Source organism: Glycine soja, chromosome 7, assembly GCF_004193775.1.
Source record: "Glycine soja cultivar W05 chromosome 7, ASM419377v2, whole genome shotgun sequence".
In the NCBI taxonomy this organism is placed as follows: Eukaryota; Viridiplantae; Streptophyta; class Magnoliopsida; order Fabales; family Fabaceae; genus Glycine; species Glycine soja.
Genome location: NC_041008.1, coordinates 1,041,391 through 1,063,108, shown reverse-complemented (window position 1 = coordinate 1,063,108; position 21,718 = coordinate 1,041,391). Strand labels below are relative to the sequence as shown.

General features: G+C 29.6%; 2 protein-coding genes across 5 annotated transcripts; one reads left to right on the top strand and one right to left on the bottom strand.

Annotated features, from left to right (window-relative positions):
* Positions 1-670: 670 nt before the first annotated feature.
* On the bottom strand, positions 671-2,560 carry LOC114419008 (transcription factor bHLH87-like). Its single transcript, XM_028384582.1, has 2 exons — positions 2,399-2,560; positions 671-2,292 (listed from the first exon to the last, which is right to left on the bottom strand). The coding sequence occupies exon 2, from the start codon at positions 2,212-2,214 to the stop codon at positions 919-921; it is 1,296 nt and encodes a 431-aa protein (XP_028240383.1). The 5' UTR covers positions 2,215-2,292; positions 2,399-2,560; the 3' UTR covers positions 671-918.
* A 12,790-nt stretch (positions 2,561-15,350) lies between these two features.
* On the top strand, positions 15,351-20,489 carry LOC114417968 (ELF3-like protein 2). 4 transcript variants are annotated; one of them, XM_028383073.1, is made up of 7 exons: positions 15,352-15,634; positions 16,322-16,584; positions 17,243-17,350; positions 17,446-17,800; positions 17,870-18,191; positions 18,899-18,950; positions 19,060-20,489. In XM_028383073.1, exons 2-7 carry the CDS (start codon positions 16,357-16,359, stop codon positions 20,053-20,055), a joined length of 2,061 nt encoding a protein of 686 aa, XP_028238874.1. In that variant the 5' UTR covers positions 15,352-15,634; positions 16,322-16,356; the 3' UTR covers positions 20,056-20,489. The 4 variants fall into 4 exon arrangements, with proteins under 4 accessions (XP_028238873.1, XP_028238872.1, XP_028238874.1 ...); XM_028383074.1 differs by having other exon boundaries at positions 15,353-15,634; positions 17,891-18,191; XM_028383072.1 differs by having other exon boundaries at positions 15,351-15,545; positions 17,446-18,191.
* Positions 20,490-21,718: the final 1,229 nt, after the last annotated feature.

The window sequence follows — 21,718 nt, the reverse complement described above, 5'->3', positions numbered from 1 at the left end:
ATATACAGTAACAATTAATAGCTCAAAGACGTGCTCAATGAAGATATTTGAGCAAAATAAAATAACCCGTGTTTGATGACAAATAGCACAAGACCCACATCACGTTTTGTTGTAGCCGTCATTGTCATAATAATCATCATCATTAACAATATCATTAGTTACATTAATATAAGAGCAAATTGGTACGTTTAAATAAGACATAGAGAGCTTTTATATAGTATTGCTTATGACAAACACTCGTAACTAAAAAAGAAGAATATGCAGCACGTGCTGAGCAATGCGTTTAGAGTGAGTTTCAAGAGCACGCGTTGGGTCGAATCAAGGAGACAGGACCACTGACTATGCTCACTAATCGTAAGAGAATGTCTCGTGCATTGGTTAGCTAACAAAGCACATCAATTAAAAAAATCTTGTTAAATGGGTCTCCAAGAAAAATGCGCCTTTAAACTATAATATAAAACAAACTTAAAGTGACAATCACTTTCTCTAGCCCTTTATCTCAATAATAAGGTGCTATAATTGCTAGGTCTTTCTGCATGCTAAAAGGTAAGGTAATTTCATTTCCATTAATATTTTCACTACTTCTCGTGGTAACCAATTCGCCGCACCTTCAATCTATAAAAGTGCTGTGACAGTCGTAGTAGCATTATAAATAACACTGTAACCAAATAAAAATAAAAATGAACACTCTATTTTACTGTAACCTGAGAATATCGTCATTATGATAATTTTAAACAAGTCACTGATGATTATACTGAAGACAATTACAATACAATGATATATAAGTCAACAATTAGAATTTTTCTTGGCTAGAAAATGAAGATCAGATATGTTAATCATTGTGATTGGTAATGAAATGATTAGGGGTCATGGGGGGTTGTTTGACCCCATGATGGTAAGGTGACCATTTCATCAACCCTAGGAATGATGGATGTGACTGAGGGGTGTTTGCATGGGAAAAGAAGGGTTGAAAGAGAAGGCAATGCTAGTAGGAGGACAATTCATTGCATCAACTTTGTTCCCTAGACTTTCCAGTGCCTTCACCTGTGACCTGAGAAACTTGAGGTAGTTTGCAGCCTCATCAAGCATTGATGCTGTGTCCATCTTGCTTCCCCCAGGCACAAGCTTCTGCAAAACCCTAATCTTCTCACTTATTCTCTCCCTTCTGTGCCTTGCAGCCACAGTTTGTGGATCAGTTGATATCTTCACATTCTTCCTCTTTAGCTTTTCAACCACCTCCAAGCCAAAGTTCACTGGCCTAAAAGCTGCAGCCCTATATATCATTTCCTTCATTTGTGCAATTGCCTCTGGATCAGGCTCTTCAATGGAAGAAGAAATGGATGAATTTGGTTGCTGGAAATTGATATTATTTGAGGAGGAACTCATATCCCATCTGGGTTTCTTGCATTCTGGTGGATTATCTGAGATAAGTCTGAAACCACCTTCTTCAATTGGAGAAGAATTCTGAACAATACTGAAGCAGGAATCACCAACTTGGATCATTTTAGATTGATCATGACTCCTCTTTGAACAATTAGCCTCTGATTCTACTGTTTGAGAAACTGTTTCATCAACTTCATTGACTGGACACTGCATGTCTTTGTTTCTACCATTGGAAGCATTGCTCTCAGATTCACCAGTGGAAGCTACACTGCCATAGCTGAAGTTGTTCCACAGGTTTCCACAGTCAGATAAAATCATTGAGATCCCATCATCATCTTCAACAGAAGTGTCTGTGTTGCTGTTGGTAGCTGAAATCAAGCAGTCAAAAGGCTCAAGAGAGCAACCACCCTTCCCATTTTGTGAGCCATTGACAAGTTGTTGGTGGTGGGCCATGTTGAAATCTGGCGTGTAGTTGCTAATCAGGTTCATACTGTGAGGTCCATTGACTGATAGGGATGGGTATGATTGGGATGTTAAAGTTTCTCCCCAACTGGCTCCAGCTCCTGGTTTCACCGGCATGGTAGACACATGCTGTGATAGATTTTTGTCTTGTTTTTGCATCACATCCATTATCTCTGAGGAAGTGGTGGTAGCACCTGCGGACTGATAAATCGCTCTTTCAGAATTTGAGAATACATGACCTGTTTGAGCTTTCTGCATCTCTTGTATTTGATTGAGAACATTGAGGGGCATGGAGTAACCTCCTCCAAAGACTGGTGGTTGCTGAATAGTACCCCACAGTTGTGAGGCATCCCAACTAAGACCATCCATAGATGAATGTAATTTTTTATGAAAATGAAAGTACAAGAAATCTAGTTGAATCTTGTAGGAGAAAGTGATCCTTGTTACCTAATATGTTGAAGAGAATAACAATTATAATATATGAGATGAAATAAGCATACCCCAAATACTTATCTGAGTACAAAAAAAAAAAATACTGACATTAAGGCCTTACCAATTCCCAGTTGTAGATCAACTGCTGCCAGAACCAAAACACTATAGAGTAATCCTTAATTAATTGTTTAAGAGTCTTCAATGTCAGCAACAAAACAGAGGATTGAACACAGATTTTACACCAAGGTTTTGCATAATCTTGTTGTAGCACTAACTGGATTTTTCAAATTCAATGTGGAGATAGCTGTGATGAGGAGGTGAAAGAAAAGAACCAAATGGTTAGTGAATTGAGAAACTGAATTTTATGCAGTGCTGTATTCTGAAAGTACAAGTTGAAAAAGAAAGAGAATTCTTCTGTCCCTTATAAAAGATATATATATCCCAGATACATTTAACAAACTGGAAAGAGAATAGAAAGTGAGAGAATAAGGTTAAGGTTGTACCTTCATCTGTCATTGAAGAAGCCCCAGTACTGATTCAGCGTGTTTGTTGTGGAGAACCTTGTATAGGTAGGGAGAACAAAAGGTACATGCTTTTATAATAAAAACAAATATTGGTACTTGAGCAATTACGTCGGGAAACTGTATAATAAGTAAGCCCCTTGAATATGAAAATAAATACAAGAGAAAAATAAAAGGGAGAGACTATTATTATATTGTAGTAATAATATGGTTTTAACAGTTTAGAGCAATATAGTGGTTTTTGAAAAGGATGATGCTTTTTGATCAGCTAGGTGGGTCTATATATATAAGTAAAACTGTTTTTGCAGACAGGGAGCATGCATGAGACTTCAGGTTAGTATTTTGAATGTCAAATCCTCAATATTTTATGGCATACCTGTTTTTGTATTCTTTTTAAGTGCGGAAAGCTCTGACCCCTTTTTGGTCGCTTAGTAAAAACTGCAGTGTAAGTGAAGCATCTTTTAACACCAATACCCTCTTTATAAAAGCTTTCTCTTAATCACAGTTTAATCATAGCCTGCAACGTTTTCACTTTCTACCACCTTGTACTTGTATATGTATACACAGAAAAAATAATTATTACGGTCGAAAAGTGTAATTAATATATAAATGGTAAATTATATAATAGAATTTAACAGACATGCTGTAAAAGATCATCAAGCAACTAAAATCATCTTTGATATAATTTTTAAGAGAGTTGTTAGCAAACTTAATAAACTTACGTTACAAGCATTTATGTTATCAATGTGTATATTATTTAGAATTTAATAGCTAAGCATTTACAATATAAAGTAATAATTATGTTAATCAATCATAAATCATTATTGATATAACTTTTAATATAATTATTATAAAAGTTGATAAATTTAATATGTATGATAATTTGTCATTGGTTGATAGTGTAAATGTATGTTATTTTCTCTATTATTTTTTCTGTATAATGTTGTACAAAATTATATTAAGGATATATAAAAATAGAATATATGTATACAGTAACTCATAAAATTTGATGTAAAAATTGAATAATGTATAAAGTAGGCGTATTATACGTGTGGCACCTGAAAACTTATTAGAAAAAACCACATACACAATCTGAAAAGATAGGGTTTACAAATATACTTTCATAGGATTGTTTCTTTTGGGCATAAATCCTGATAGTGGAGAGAGCCCACAGAGCACAGAAACAAGTTGGCAGCAGTCAGATTAGCAGAGAGAGAAAGCATATATAGCCTATTCAAATGTGTCTCATCACATCCTAGTTAATTTATATATGTATGTTTTGTTTAGATTTATTAGGAGTTGTGTTGTGGCATTGCATATATTCACAGGTATATCAGTGAATTCTGATCAGTCCTAACTCATAACACTATAGCTCCTTCACATGCACCCCTTCACTACATGTTCCTGATCAGTGAATGGGTTCCCATAGCATTTTGCCTATAGCATCTCTTATATGTTTTTCTTCACCTGCATTATCTGCAGATCGAGTCATGTTTATGAATATATGTCAAACTAATATTTTCTTCAAATAACTGGTTTGAGAGAGACACATATAGTTCAGAGTCACAGGAATGCACCACGTACAGAACATACGGTATTGGAGTCAGGTGATCCTTTTATTTTATATATATATATATATATATATATATATATAATTGCCAAATTTACAATATCTACCTTTAATTTTAGTGACGTCAACTTTGTGCTTTTTAAAGACATGAAATACATTATTTATCCATAGTTTATCCTTTAAAATGTTACGATATAATAAGATCAATAATCCTTTTTGGGAAAATATAAATGATAAGATAAATGCCTTTCACTCATCAAATAATAAGCAAAAAGAAAAAAAAATGTATTATACATAAAAAATAATGGGTGTAATTAGAATTTAAGTAACTTTAATATAATTTAAACACTATATCATGCTATAAATAAATTTACAAACCTAATTTTGCTGAATTTGCAACTTATAAAAATTGACACACTTATTATAGTCTAGAAATTTAGTTTTTTTTATTATAAGAAATTTAGTCATTTTTTATTCAACTTAACTTTGTACATTTTAAGAATATTTTTATTTAAAGAAATTAATTAATATTTATGCACTTGGTATAAATATTTTTACATTATCAATAAATTAAAAGCACTTAGACTTTTTTTCCAGTAATTATTACAAAAGTCAATTACCCTATCACATTTGACCATTCATACATAATTAATTGAATAACAATATAAAAAATCTTTACACTGTTATTATAAATATTCTAATTAAATATTTTTTTTTCAAAATAGAAAAAATGAAAGCACTCTATCTAATGTCAACCAAGAGATCAACTTCTGATCAATATTCTTATTTTAACAATAACATTTATATGCTTATTTTCATTTTTTTACCTCATTTTTTTTGTTATCTCGGTCACTTTCATCGCTTATTATATCTCTCACTTACACTCACTTACTTTCTTCTCTCTTTGTCTTTTTATTCCTTTACTCCCTTCTACATCTTACACTCTAAAAATGGTTTCCTCTTCACATAATGTTACAAAGTTTCAGTCAAATTTGATGAGAACCTTTCCATTAATAAACTCATTTATATTTATATTTTATTTATTTTCTATATATATAAATTAATTATGATATTATTGATACAGAATATCTATTCATCTTGTCAATAATTAATCTTTGTCAAAAAGACTGATTGATCATATCTAATGGAATTCTCCTCTCTTAATCACATCTTTCAATTACAATGTTCAAATATGAGATTCTGTTTAAAAGATTGGATCTAATATCACTTACATTAATAACTTATTTATATACATATATATTCTGAAGTGTGGAGTAAAGAAGAGATGCGTGAAACAATCAAACCAGAGGATTTTTCTCTAAATTATCAAATGTAGATAAATTTTAAATTAATATCTAGAAAGGGATAAGTCATAGGTTATTCTATGACTTCTGATTTTTTTAAAAAAATTATGACTTTGAAGTCATAAATATTTTAATTTTTTTAAGAAAATTATTAGAATTCGTAAGTTTTTCATATTAATTAATTATTAACGAATTTAAATTAGTTTTCATTTTTAATTTCTAATCAATATTTTTATAAAAATTCATTGTGAACATCATCATACTATTAATATTTTTCCTAAACAAACATGTGTGTAGTATATTTAATATATTTTATTTAAATTTAAGTCTTTTGTATTATTTTTCTAATTTATAAAACAAATAATAATTCTTAACATCAGTAAAAAAAATATAAAAAATATTAAATAAAATAATATAAAAAAATATTAAAAATATTAAATAAAAAACAATATACAAAAATATTAAATAAAACTAAAAATGAAATCTAATTTAAATTTATTGATAATTAATTTAAATAAAAGAAACTTAGACTCTAAAGTCATAAATCATTTACCACTTCTAATAAAAAAAAATATTTATGACTTTAAATACATAATTAAGAAAAAATCAAAAGTCATAAACTTTTTTCCGATTCCAGAATAAAAAAATAAAACCAAAATCATAAATTAGTGAAATATTCTATAATTTATTGCTTCACTATCTTCATTTAATAATTTAGAAAAAAGATTACCCTCGTTTCATAGTTATTCGGCCATTTGGGTGGGCCTAGTGGTTTTTTGTCTCAATCAATCCTATGGAGACATCACGCTGCCGCATTCTTCTGCCAAACAGGCCGTGAGCTGTCGGCTTAACATCACGCCATCGGCTCAACTCGGCTCAATCATCAACAACTCGCACGTGAAGTAAACGCTCCTATTCACACGTGGAGGCCAACCATTGGTGGAACCCCTGATGAGATAGCCCTCTCCCACGTGCCATGCAAACATCAAAACTAGGACCATCTCATCCAAGTTAGCCCCTTTCGCCTAACAATTATGACGATTTTCCAAATACTACAATATTCCTTCTTTATTTACCAATCCATTTTGTATCATGTGACAAGTATGGATGCAGGCTGATTATTATTAATAAACATGTTATTATAAATTCAATTTGTTTTTGGTTGCTTCTCATCAACTCATTTATAGCGATATCTTAAAGATATAATGTGATCATGAGATAACATGCATAATAAGATTTTGATCATGCGAAAATCATTTATATCGTCTAATACATTATATTTATGGCTTTTTTATTATTATTCATCTATTCATGGGTTTAATGTGGCAGATAGATGAAGATGTTTAATCAAAGTTTTAATAATCTTATATATATAAAAGGGATTTAGCGTTCATAAAGGGATTTTTTTTTCTTATAAAGGGGATTTTTTGTTATATAACTTTTTAATATTTGATTAATTAAATAAATTATGAACATAGGTCCATTCTATCTAGTAGGCACCTCAGCCTAAACACTAAATCAAGCAAAATTACAAAAATAATTGTTAATTACTGTCTTAATAATATTGATTAAAGAATTTAAAGTAAAAATATTTTTATTGAGAAATAAAAAAAAATATATTATTTATGATTTTTTTATGCTTTCTTATGATTTATATAATAAATATATTTTTTTAATTTTTTTAATCAATATTCTAAGTATACTATTTAGCATAACCCAATTGCAAATTAACATGCAGGTACAAAGGTATTAATTATATGCATTTATGAATAGACTTAAAGCAAAGTTATCTTATTAATGCTACATTAATATAAAGTAGTATTATTGTTTGTGAGAGGCCTTAAACCCTCTGTCAGGAATTTAGTTCGTCTCAAACTTTTGTAAAAATGAAAACAACTAATATTAATGTAATAATTAATCATTTATTACATGTTATCATTTTAGTAGTATTATTATTATTGACTTGAGAATCAAAATAGTATTACTCATTTCTCACTCTATGGGATTGTCAAAAAGCTCACAATCATTAGACAATCTCAAACCTTAATCCTCTAGGGGAAAAAATTATATATAATGAGTAAACAAAAAGAAATATGGGCCTTAACTGTTTCTTAGTAATGGAATTTAATTATCTCCCCATCATCTCGTCGACATATCTTAACTTTTTATTATTTTAAGGTTAAAATATACTTTTAATTTTTTATATTTTCAATTATATTTAATTTATTTTCTCATCTTTTAAAAATTTCAATTTAATTTTTTTATATTTGTAAAATAGATAAAAATGGTCTTTTCAAAATAATGATTATTTTTAATTTTAGAGCACAAATTTAAATGATTTTTTAACTAATTTAATACATAAAATTTTTCTCATTCAATTCACTTACATAAAACTATAAAAATCAACTAATATTTGAAACAAAAAAGAGTTATAAACATGATAAAAAATAAGTTTCACCAACAAAAAAAAGTTAATATATTTTTCAAGTTCATGGTTTTTTTTTATTGAATATCAGTTTCATTCTACAATTTTCAAGTAATTAAATTTAACGAGACAGGTTTTATTTACTCCTGAGGATCATTAAAAGATAAACAATCAAACTAAATATATAATAAAAAAACATAAAATATAAAAAATGTATTTTAACCTTATTTTAAAAGTAAATTATAAAAATATCCTTTTTGAGATTTTGTAAAATTACATAAATCTCTGATGCTTTTTAACACATTTAGACTAATCTCCCTTAAAGGGAGTCCGATGTAATGTTTTGAGGGTTAATGTAATGGATGAGGGATGTATGTGCATAAATTAACTAACGGGGTTAATATAAGGATAGATAAAGACAGGGAAAATGTTAGTGTAATTTCACAAAATTTTAAGAAATGTTAGTATGATTTACTCTTATTTTAATGCATTTTAATGAATGTGAACTATTTCAACAGAAATATATATAAAAATAGCCAAATATCTCGTGCATTCTATGAATATTTTTACATAAAATAGAAAAATATTATTCTTAGATGGCTATTTCAACAGGAATACATATAAAATACTCAAATATTTTGTGCAATCTATGAATATTATTACATAAAATGGAAAAATATAAACTAACAAATATTTTTAAAAAATATTTTATTACCAATAAAAATATAACAATGTAAGTGTTTTAATTTTTTATTTTAAAAATGTCAAAAATCACTTAATTAAAAATAATATTGAAATGTAGTATTCAAATATCTTAATTTAGTTTACAACTAGTGCTAGCCGAAGAAACTTAAATGTTTATTAAAACAATTTAAGAAATAAAAAAGATTCTTAATTATAGAAAAAAAAATATTGACATGATTTGATATAAAATTTCATAAAACATGTGTTATAAATTAAGAAAATTGTATACATAAAGTAAGAAGATATTATACATGTTAGAGTTGCTCGATTTTTAAGAATGAGGAGTAAAAATTTATATTATAAAATGAATTATCTCATTTTCGAGCAACTAGTTAACAACCTAATTTGTTATATAAGATTAATTACATTAATTTCACAAAAAAATTATGTTTTACAATCAAAATATTTAAATTACTTGATTACTATTCATTCAATGAAAAGTGTTAGACCAGACGAAATAACTATTCCTTTGTCCAACACATACGACATTGCATTGCATAGTATCATTACTGAAATACGGTTATGCAATGTTGCAAATCAATATAAATATATTAAAGATGCAATTTAATTTTAAAAATAAAAAAATCAAATGAAACTACAATATAGAAAATGCAGTTTTTTGGGGTTGATTGTTTCCACTCCGGCTTTGATCGATTTTTATTGTTTTTTAAATATATTTGTCAATTTAAAACATTTTATTTGATATTGGACACCTCTGGAAGATGCGTGATCTGTAGAAAACAGTATATAACGTTCGATATGTTTGAACTTGTTTATTAAGAATAACTTTTTAGCAATATTTTTTAAAAAAACTTTAAAAGAGTTTATTTAAAAAAAAAAGAAAGTAAAGTTTGAAGCTGAACGATAAGGTATATTTATATTGAAAATTGGATTTTTATCATTAAAGTCAGGTAACTTATACAAAATAAAAGATTACATTTTATTTGATATTGAGTGATCTGTAGACATATAACTTTGGATATGTTTTAATTTGTTTATTAAGAATAACTTTTTAGCAATATTTTAAAAAAACTTTAAAAGAGTCTATTTCTCAAAAACAACCTAAAACATAATTAAACATATGAGAGGTTTTGGATAAAACAAATAAATTAAACTATTCTTTCATGTCAACTTTCATTTTTTAACAATTACCGCAAAAATTTATGGATTTATCATTTTTGTTGGAAAATAGTTAAATAATTGAGCGGCTGAAATTCTATGTAAAAGCATTGATTGAGTGAATATATAAGATAAAGTGATAAACCCAATCATGAACCAACCAATTGTTCGAAGCCTTAACTCAACAGGAACTTTCAGATGTAAACAAATATTAATAAATCTATTGACTCGACGCATATGCATGACGTGATACACTATATTTATATATGCAGGTTGTTTTCCTCATCTGATTACATAAAATAAAATAAAAAACAATAACACACAACTGATAATTAATGATTTCTATTTTTTAACTAAATAATTTATTTGATTTCTGATTAAACTTGGATATAGAATATATTATATTGAAATGAAAATATTTACTTTATATAAATTTATGGTTCCAATAAAAATTTATCATTACAACACTGTAAAAAAAAAAAAGCTAACAATAATTTTTGTTAACAGTTACTAGAGATTTTAGTAACAAACTTTAAAACACTATTTAATATTAATTAAATTATGAATATGGTGTATACAAAAAAAAAGTATTAGAACATACATTGATATATACTTTTTTGGAATCATGCGTATTTTTTAAGAAAGATAATTATGTTTGAGTTTAATAAAATTATTATAAACAGTAAAAAAAATTCAAGTGTTTTACATAATTTTATATCCAAAACTTGCATTTCAAATTATTAATTAAACTAAAATAATTTTATAACCGTTGATCACGTGTTTGGTGTTAATAGTTATCAATATAAGTATATAAATTTTCATCCTAAGGAAGAAATTGAGAAAATAAAAGGATAAAGACAACCGAACAAGATGAAGAAGACCCTATATATAGTCTATGAACCGTTGAGATATAGACTTTTTTACCTTTCCATCCATCCACAACCTCCATAATGGCCCATTTAGAATCATTCTCATACTACCCTATGAGAATCAATGTCAAATGAACAATATATATATATATATATATATATATATATATACACGTAATTTGATTCGTCATATACAATAGTGTGAATGAATCAACATGTCGGCTAAAGATGAGATAGGAAAAGGGGGTGTGACCACCATTATTGACAAAATGGAATTTACATATCAACAACCATGGTTGAAAGAATTTCCTTCTTTTCCGTGGCATTGTGTGCTTTCTTTTGCTGTATGTACAATAGGATTCGTCACGTTCAATGGCCTTAGGTCAACAACAACCAAATAAAAGAACCTGCAAATGCTCACTCTATTATCACTTTCTCAGAATAAACCACCATTTTCCTCTTACCCTTTCTAGAAATAGTATATAGTTTTATCCAATTGAATTTCCTAAACTGGCTTTGCCGATTGCCATAGCTCAAGGGTGGGTGATGATATGATGTTGACTCCACGTGCACACAATAGGTCCACGCAATCATCTATGTCTTTTTCCTTTTTCTTTTTTACTAGTTGTGAAAATTATTGATCATTGTTAATTACCATGCATTATAATTATTTCGTTCATCATTTTTCTCTAACTGAACTTTGCTACACGGATGCATAAACCACGTGCCCAGCACGCTATATATATATATATATATATATATATATATTCAAAATTAGATGCTTGCTTCGTGTACATGATCTCATATGATATTTCTCTTCCTAGGACATAAAATATACATATTCAAGTTGTCATCTCTCTCATATCGAGGTACCATTATCAATTCTAGGGGATTGCTTTGCTTATACCCGAATTAAACAATTAATGGACGAAGCACCCCATTTCCTAAGTCGGTGTGCAATTTAAAAAATATATGAGGTGTCTAATTTTATCATAATTTTAGTCAAAATAATATGAATATGTCGATATGAATATAGAGATAATAAAGTTAACCAAGAAACTGGTCCTACAATAATTGTATTCCACTTATTTCAGGAAAATTATGCCTAGCGAAAATCTACGTGAGAAGTCTGAAAATTGTTGAACTCTCAAGTCTCACCGTACTAAGACAAGAAATTAACAATAATAAACGAAGAAAATGAACACTTTAATTATCAGAAACACGTTATTTCTTCTAACACGGATCATTAGAGGTGTTTTCTTTTTACTAAGATAGACCATTAGATGTGTTAATTATACATATTAAGATGAGTTTATTATACTCTTTACCTGTTTGATATATAAGTGATCTCGACTCAAATTTGATTCAATTAATAAAACAAGACACACATGTATATATATGCATGAGAAATGATCAAATTAATATAATTTTAACAATTATTACATTATTCTATAACTTTTAATTGAATAATATTTTCTTAAAACTTATGGTTGGATTAAAAAATTCTTTCATATAAATTACACATGTAAAATTTCATATTAATTTAAAATTATTTGTTATCCCATTCATATATGTTAAAATCGATGTAATATAAGTATTTCAAAATATATTAAAATATGAATCATTTAATTATCTTTTTATTATTATTTAATTTCAACAAAATTTGATACAAATGATCTTCATAATATATAGATATAATCTAACGGTTAAATCAATAATTTAATTCCTCATATATATATATATATATATATATATATATATAAGAATTAGAAAATATAAAACTAAATTTAAATTATTTATTTTATTCTATATAGATTTTAAAAAATATCAATATAAATATAAAAAGTATTATATAAAATATTTTCTATATATATATATATATATATATATGGCCCTTATTTTTAAAATCTGAATCTGTCTATTAATAAAAGGATAAGACCTCAAATTTATTTTGTATTGATGTGTTCCTTCGTTGGACGTACACTGTTGCACCTGGCCTTAAAAAACACACGTAAGGATATCTAGATAAGACATTCAATATCCAAGCCATAGCCTAGAGATTTTCAGCATTGCACAATGTTAATTATAACAAGGCAAAAGAAGTAACGGGATATCACACTCTTTTAGGACACCTTGCCTAAAAGATCTACCTAAGAGGAAAAACTCTACTTAACTTTGTCTTGTTGTAATGAACATTATTGTGCAATAGTGAAAAAATATCAAGTTTGAAACACATCAAAACTAAAGAAGTTTGAAACCTTTCCTCTAATATTAGTAAAGTTTTCTAAAGGGTTGTTTTTAATAAGAACTTCAAGTGTTGAAACTCTGTTAATCATTGAAGGGTGTTAAGAAACATGCTTTAGAAGTTTTCAACGTCTGATTTAGAGTCATATGCATATCATTAAAGCAAGTCACATGTCATCTTTGCCACCCAAATAGAGTTAGTAGCAGAGAATACTTTCACCATGCATATTTCAGAAATTAGTGTGCTTAAACCATTGATTTTAAAATATAAGGATTATAATATCATAATATTTAATTAATTTATAGGAATCAAAATTATATTTAATCGGTTAATAAAGATAAAAAAAGTTATTAACTAACACATACCATACCTTTTTCATAACAATCACGTCATCCATGTCACAATCATTGCCACATGATGACACATGTCATCCCTTACCCACATTAGCAAACAAATGAGTGAAGTTAGTATAAAGATTAATTTCATTGCATTTCAAAAATAGACAACTAACATTATTAATTTTAAATTATATGAATTAAAAATAAGTTTGACCAATTCTGGAAGGACCAACAATACTATTTACCCTAAATTCTTTTTAAAGAGCTTAATTTTTTTACATTTTCAATATTTTGTGCTCTAATGAATTCTTAGAAAAATACATGCTTGGGCGTTGGACCATGCCGTTTCTGACTCCAAAGAAAAGCTCAATCTCTAGGGCGCAAGTGTTTGTCATTGGGAAGTAGTGCATGGATTGCTGCCCAACACTTTAGAACTGGGCTCCTATTCCCAGCCCCGGCCCAATCTTTGCCTTTGAGCTCGTACCCTTTGGGCTTCGAATTTTATTCGTACATTTTCGACTCAACGCATCTTTTAGTGAACTCATAAGTTTTCTAATAGATTTTTTTAAGTATTGACCATAATAAATGAATATTTTAAGCAAAAAAAAACTTGAAAAAGTTTTTGATGATGGTTTTATAAGTTAAAACTAAAAAAAATATCAATAAATAAATAAAATAAAATAAAATAAAAAGGAACTCTAGCTATTAGTTCAAAACTTCAAATTAACGGGTTGGTAAATAACTAAATATATATACTGCAGTCCAGTAAAATATATATTATTGGATCAACGTAATGACATGTGAATGTAACTGAAGGTAATCACGATGGAGAATGAGACAGTTTAGTGCTTCAAAAGTTGTAATGAAAATCCAACGATATTATTTGGGAAGCAAGTAAGAAGCAATATCTTTGACCCTTTCTGACAAGTTTCTTGGCTAATTTGGGCAGAATAAAAAGGCATAAGACCAATATTCATTTTTTCTTTGTTAAAACAAACTAAGGACAATATCTTTCCCGTTTCTCTCCCGCCACTTTTTTTATTTTTCTTTTTATAATGAAACCAAACTGCAGAATGTAATTAAAGTCTCATTCATAGTAAAATGATTTGAAGTATCTCATTTAATCTCTTAGTAGAGAGAACTGTAATTATTCAACATAACAAAATGATCATTTAATTTTGGTACAAAATTTTGATCATATTTTGGTACAAAATTTAATTTCCAAAAAGATTATTCTCCAACAAAAACCAATGCTTCATTTTAGTAATAGTTGTCAATCATGTAATTATTCAAGATGAAGATAATAATCATCAAGATAAAATATTACACTTTTTAATTAGAAAATGATAGCATACTTAAAAAAAATAGAAAATAATAGCAATAATAATTACAATACTATATTTAAAATTTATCTTTTAACATTATTAACAGCGACTGCAATTTACCTTTAAAAATAATAATGAAACAGTTACATAGCACACCTTTAGTTCTCAGTTGTGTGATAAGTGAAAATTCTATTATTATTGAGAACATTTAAGATATATTTTTTTAAGAAAAAGGAATTGAAATGAAGGATTTTTTAAAATAAGGTAAGGAACTCCATGTGTCTGTCAGCCACCTAAGCAGGAGAATACTCACGTGTCTAAGACCAAATAATATCCGTATTAAAACTGCATGTTTTTCTTAAGCCAAATTAATCACATGTTAGTAAAAAGAGGGAAAAAAATTTACTACTACAAAATAAATCAACCACAATCTATGTAATTTCCTCATCAACGAAGTTGAACCAATCGCGATTGGGATGCAAACCCGACAAGATTGGAGGGTGGCATGCACGCACGCACGTAGGAGCAGGAGTGGCACTTTTGTGTGTGTGAAAACTTTAAAAAATGCTAAAACACGAGGACACGGATTTTTTGTGAAAGATTGGCGAAAATGCAACGTGTGGTAACCATGCACTGACTTACCCTTTGGCCTTGCCTTGCACTTCGCAGTGCATGCAAATGAATTGAAAGAAAGAGAGACTCGGTCACTGCCTCTGTCTCCAATCATCCGCATTCATTGTGCCATGTTACTCTCCGATCCCTCTTATACTCTTTGCCTCCAACTCTTCCTCATCAACTCAACAACATGGTAGGGTCATCATCACTCGCCAACAATGCTATTGCTATTGATGCTATTTCATACTCAAACGGGAACACTACTTTCTCTACAAACATTGGGTATATTATTTCACATTAATTAGCTAGGTCCCTAGCTACCCCATATTGCCTTCCAAGTTTATTTTGCTCTCACTTTTTCTTCAAATTTTTTATTGGTGATGCCCTCATGGTTTCATGGTGGCCTTGTTTTCCTACTGAATCTATCTATCTTTCTTCAAACTTTCTTTCTTTCTTTTTATTAAAAAATAATCTATCATATCTCTTTTGTACTTGCTAGAGTTTTTCCTTTGATGCCCTTGTTTACGGTTTAACTAATCTTCATTTTGGTTCTTATGCTTTTCTAAGTTTGTTGTTGTTCGGTTATCATTGGTTTTCAGCTAAAAAAGTTCAATTTTTGAGAACTGGGTACATGTGAATTTATGTTTTTTTGGCTCTCATTTATGATGTGGTCCTCTTCCTTAGCTTGTTAATAATGTACAATCAGAAAAACTGTTTCTTTGAAGCTGGTTAATCCTTTTTTTTTTTTTTGTATGTGCTAATGCACCATGAATTGCTTGTGGATTGATTGACTTATTTTGATAGGGTTGGATTTTTTTTTTCTAGCTAAATTTCTCAACAGAACTTGTTTCTGTTATGTGGATTTGAGTTTCTGGTACTTCTGAAGTGGTTTTTTGCTACTGACAAAAACATACTCGGCTAGCAATTTTGTATGAGAGGAATGAAAAGTGTGTTTTGTGAAATTGGCAGAGATATGAAGTTGTTGCAAGTGGTTAGTGCGTAGAATGATGAATAGGATGAGTGGGGGAATTGAAGAGGACAAGGAGATTAGCCCAATGTTTCCAAGGTTGCATGTTAAGGATGCAGAGAGAGGAGGGCCAAAAGCACCCCCAAGGAATAAGATGGCACTCTATGAACAATTCAGCATCCCTTCTCAAAATTTTGCACCAGGATCAGCATCCTTGTTTCCACTTCCGCTCAGAAACTACACAGGCCCTACATCATCTAGCCACGTGAGTCAAGTGAAGTTCTTTAAATTTTTGCAACTAATCATTCTTGTACCCTTTTTATCTTTGTCTTATTTTCATAGATGGTTAGAACGTAACTCGGCTTGTTTTTCCTATTTCTATCTCTTTCATAAGCTATATAGAGTATAGGCTTTTGATAGAAGTATTAAGCTTGAATGAAGCTTTTATGAATTCTGATAGTACTAGACATTATAACCAAACTTGGAAGTTTAACAAAATTCAAGTATAGAGATAAAAAAAAATACTACTGAAGTATTCTTAAAATGGTATTCAAAGGAAGCACATAATTGTATCAACAATGACATACTTCTTTTCTTTTAACAATTTTTCTTAGTCTTATTCTCAAATACCTATCTGTTCCTGCTCCCTTATATATTTATGTTTCTGATCTTTGTATCATAAATATCACTCTTTTTTCTTATGAAAGCAAGGAAAGGGAAGTGGTTGTACCATCTTTTAACCCTCAAGTAGTTCTGCTTTCTATCTCCCTTATTTTTGTTTTTCACATTTCTTCAGGGGAAAGCATGGAGCACTTAGCAACATACATAAACACATATGTGATCATAGTTACATATCTTTAAAAATAAGTTTTTTTGTTGATCCTTTGCAGCTATTTTTATTTTTGATGTTTACACTGCTGCAGATCAGTAGCAATCAAAGCATCCAATTTTGCACCTCTAGCATGCCTTCTATTCTGGCTGAGAAGAGTCAAACCTATAATTCCAGAAAGACTAACTTAACCAAATTCATGGTGAGTCATGAGTGAGAAGCAAAGAAACCTACAAATTACCAAATTTAAACTTCTTGTTCTCATTGTCATTGACCGGTAAACGTGATTTGTTTCAGCAAGATGATTTCATTAATAGTAAGAATTCTCTGAGAACACTTGATGGCGAAGATACTTTTATAACTTGTGGTTCTGCACATAGAAAAAACTCATCCTGTAGCATCATCCAAAATTTTAAAGATGAAGACAAACTTTCTCATAGTAATTTGAGCGGTTCGCTTAAAAGTCCAAATTCATTTCGAAAGGTGAATTCACCTGGTGCTGTAGACCTGAAGTCAGCACAATATGGGAAGAACCGGATGGAGGATCATACTGAAGTGAGTCAAAATGGTCAGAAGCCAGAGGAAGTGCTTCCTCACTCATTAGATGGTTTTGGTGACATGACAGATGCATCATTAATCTCATTGGTGAAAGGTAAGAATTCTAAATCAATGAATAAAGAGCATAGATCTTTGAAGGAAGAAAAGAGAAGTATTTTAATAGATAGCTTGAAAACATCGCAAGGTAGCAGTGTCCGTACACATGAAGAGCTTGCAGTTTTTGAGGACCAAGTAAACTCAAGGGACCATCACATTGAGAAGCCAACAGCTAATGATGTACACAAATGTGCTGGTGAGTTAGAAATTGGTAGAAGGTGCTTCCTGGACAAGGTAGACATGAATGAAGATGAGGAGACATATAGGCATTCTGATGCTGTAAGTAAAGCTAACTCAGAATGTACATTGGCTATGGATATTTCCCCTGACAATGTTGTAGGAGCTATAGGTGAACAACAATTTTGGAAAGTCAGAAGAACTATCATTAAGTAAGTTTATTTGTCTAGTAATATGTGTTTGTTAAATGGCCTTTCTCTCTTTCTGTTAAGCTACTTAAATTTACAACTGAACTATGCTGAGTTTGTTATTGTTTACAGATAATCTCTTTAAGTTTCTGACAAACTTTTAGTGCATGGTTTTCTATGTGATCCATTGTATTTTGGTTCACCTTTATACAACAAAATAACACAGTAACTTACAGGTGTAGATGGTTCAACATCACAAGTAGTGACCATTGCCAAATCTTATATAGTGATAGATGAAATCCACAGACCAAAATTCAATTTAATTTTTTTGAATATCCATGACATGCATTATAACATGTCTTATAATTTCTGGTTTGAAAGTATGGACTATAAACAACCTACTTTGGGCAAGTCACTTATGAATTTTAGTGCTGCTTGCATCAACTAGACTTTTTAAATATTAGTCACCTTACCTCATTTGAATTAAAGGAAAAAGAGTTCCAAACCTCAATTTTTCATTAGTCTTCCTCCATTACTTAATCTCTGACAAGATTCATCCTCCAAACCTACAGCCTTGCATTTCTCAAATTTTAATGCAGATTGAATCTAGTGAACTATTTCTTGATGTGCTCACTTTTTGTCACTTCATTTTTTTAAATTGTCTTTTTTTTTTTTTTTTTTTTGTATTTTGATCCCTACTTGGACCTGATACTGAACATTGCTCTATTCAGTCAACAGAAAATCTTTGTCAAGCAAGTGTTTGAGTTGCATAGACTGATAAAGGTAATTGCCAGACTAGATATTCTTCTTGACTGTTTGTTCTATTAAATATATGCACCTTAATTTCACTCATCATAATATGAGAAGTAACTAAATCATTTCTTGTAAGCAGGTGCAAAGATTAATAGCAGGCTCACCCCATGTATTGCTTGAAGATAACCTTTTACTTAACAAGCCACCACTAAAAACATCCACAAGCAAGAAGTTTCAATCTGACTTTGCCAGCCAAAAACCATCATCAGTTGTTAAACTTGACAATAAATCTGTGAAGGTCAATACTGCTGAGAAGGCTACAAACAGCGCAGTTGGGAAGATTCCCATTCCTTGTATCAGCAACACAACCAAAGGTCATGCTAATCAGCTGCCAAACTATGGCCATCATTTAGGAAACCCTGCATTAGCCTCTGCAGATTCAAATTCCAAACAGTCGCCAAGCTATGTCTACCCCCCACCTGGGAACCAGTGGCTAGTTCCTGTCATGTCCCCATCTGAAGGCCTAGTATACAAACCAATCATATGGCCATGCCCTCCAAATGCAGGCTTCATGGCACCCATATATGGTTCTTGTGGCACAGTGAGCTTCAATCCTCTAAGCAAGGATGCTTCTTCAGATGCAGCTCTTGCTCCAAGTTCTCACCAAAAGCTTGGAATCCTTTCTGGTTCATCTTTACCCCATTTCTTACCACCATCATTCATGAATCATCCATCTTCTATATCAGCTTCAGCTGTTGAGCAAATGGGGCAATCTAATGGTCCTGAAAATCACCACTCATGGGGTGAAGTCAATTCTGCCATACTGTTCCAAAGCTCATCTAACATGTCAAGCCCCACAAGTCAAGTGATGCCAAGAAACATTTCAACTTATCATCACTCACTGAAAGATAAAGAACTGCAGAGAAGCACAGCTAGCAGTCCCTCCAAGAGGGTGAGTGGAGAAGCGCTTCCTTTGTTTCCTTTGGCACCAACATTTTGGCAATCAGAAGATACAAACACACAGGTTGAACAACAACCACGAGTAATCAAAGCTATGCCTCACAATCCAAAAACAGCAAGTGAAACAGCTGCCAAGATATTCAGGTCAATACAAGAAGAAAGGAAACATTTGTAAACTAGTGATGACATTGTCTGTCTCATGACATGACATGTCTGTTAATTTCAGATATTTCTAGTTTGACAATCAAACATTGTATCTATAACCATTTTTCCCTGATAAATATACCTGCAATGTATTTATTGACAATAATACTAGAGGACTTCTAAGGAAGAAGCACATGCATCGTTAGGCAGAAGCTGAAGCAACACTGTAAATTCATGAGACTAAAGAAAAATATTTGTACCAACCACTTGAAGAAATGCAGAAACCTCAGCAGCTCGCTCAGCCTTGTACAAATAAGTTGCTAGGTTTCATGCAGACTAGTGGTAGCATCACACACTCAAGCTAGGGAACTACAAAATGTAGAATTGTGGACCCTTTTGATTATTTACACACCTGAATTGTTTTTTGTATTTTGATCAATACAAATAAAAAGTCACAATCTATCATGTTGTTATTATATAAACTAGAAAGAGAGGAAATGGATGAACTTCCCTTTCTATCTTTATTTTGTTTGTTTGTTATGTTTCTATTTTATTTTAAAAATATATTCAATATTTTTCTAAATAAAAAATATTTTTTCTCAAGTGCTAGTTTTGTAATATCTAGAGTAATGAAATATAGTATTTATTTATTAAACATATTACTAAAAAAATTCATCAATTATATTTTTACTCTTAAAAGAAAAACTTTAATAAGGGTAAGTTTGGAAAACAGAATAAATGTAAAAAAGTAGGGTGTATGAAAATACATATTTATGTATCAATAACTCCATTCAATACAAAAATCTATCCATTTATTCATAATATATAATTTCGAAAGTATATATAATACATATGGAGATGCCATTTCATCACTTGAAATTTTCAGCACATAGTCATTTTTGCTTAGTTACCATTACTAAATTCTAATATAATTTTCTTCTTTTTTTATTTTCATGAAGTCAATAGTAAAATTAAACATTTTCTCCATGAAAATATTTCATTCCATATTGCTCTTATCTTTCCATAAAATTCAATTTTTACATTTCATGAAAGCGTAACAAATAAAAACATAATTCCCTATAACCAAACAATAAAAGCACGAGTTACAAAAGATAATTAAATCTATATAAAAAAATGATTCCATATATTTTTTTTCATCTTCTTACAAATTTTGTCTTTTTTTTATCAATATAATATAATATAACATAATATTTATTTGCATAATATTTTTTGAATCCCATCATTTCTTATTCACCAACATCTAAGCTATGACAAACCTTACAGCAAATATTGCAAGTATCATATGACTCAATTTCTAACTAGAGATCATTTTTTTAGTTCCTATTTAAAAGTGCTTGAAAAATAAAATTCTCGTCACACCAAAATCTTGAATATAATGTCTATAATTTGAATATCAGAAAACAAGTTATATTTTACATTATCATTTAACTACAACTTACTGTATGATAAGTTTATGTTAATTTTAATAATAATTATTTTACAAAAATTGATATGATACTGTCACATTGAATTATTAAATTTCTTGTAATAAAATTCATATCTCTATATATGGAACAATTTCAATTAATAAAAAAATTAATCTTTATTATTATTAGGGCTAATGCACCACTCAAGACATGAGTTTAATTAAATAAAGTATATAAATTATTTATGAGATATCAATGTAAACCTTT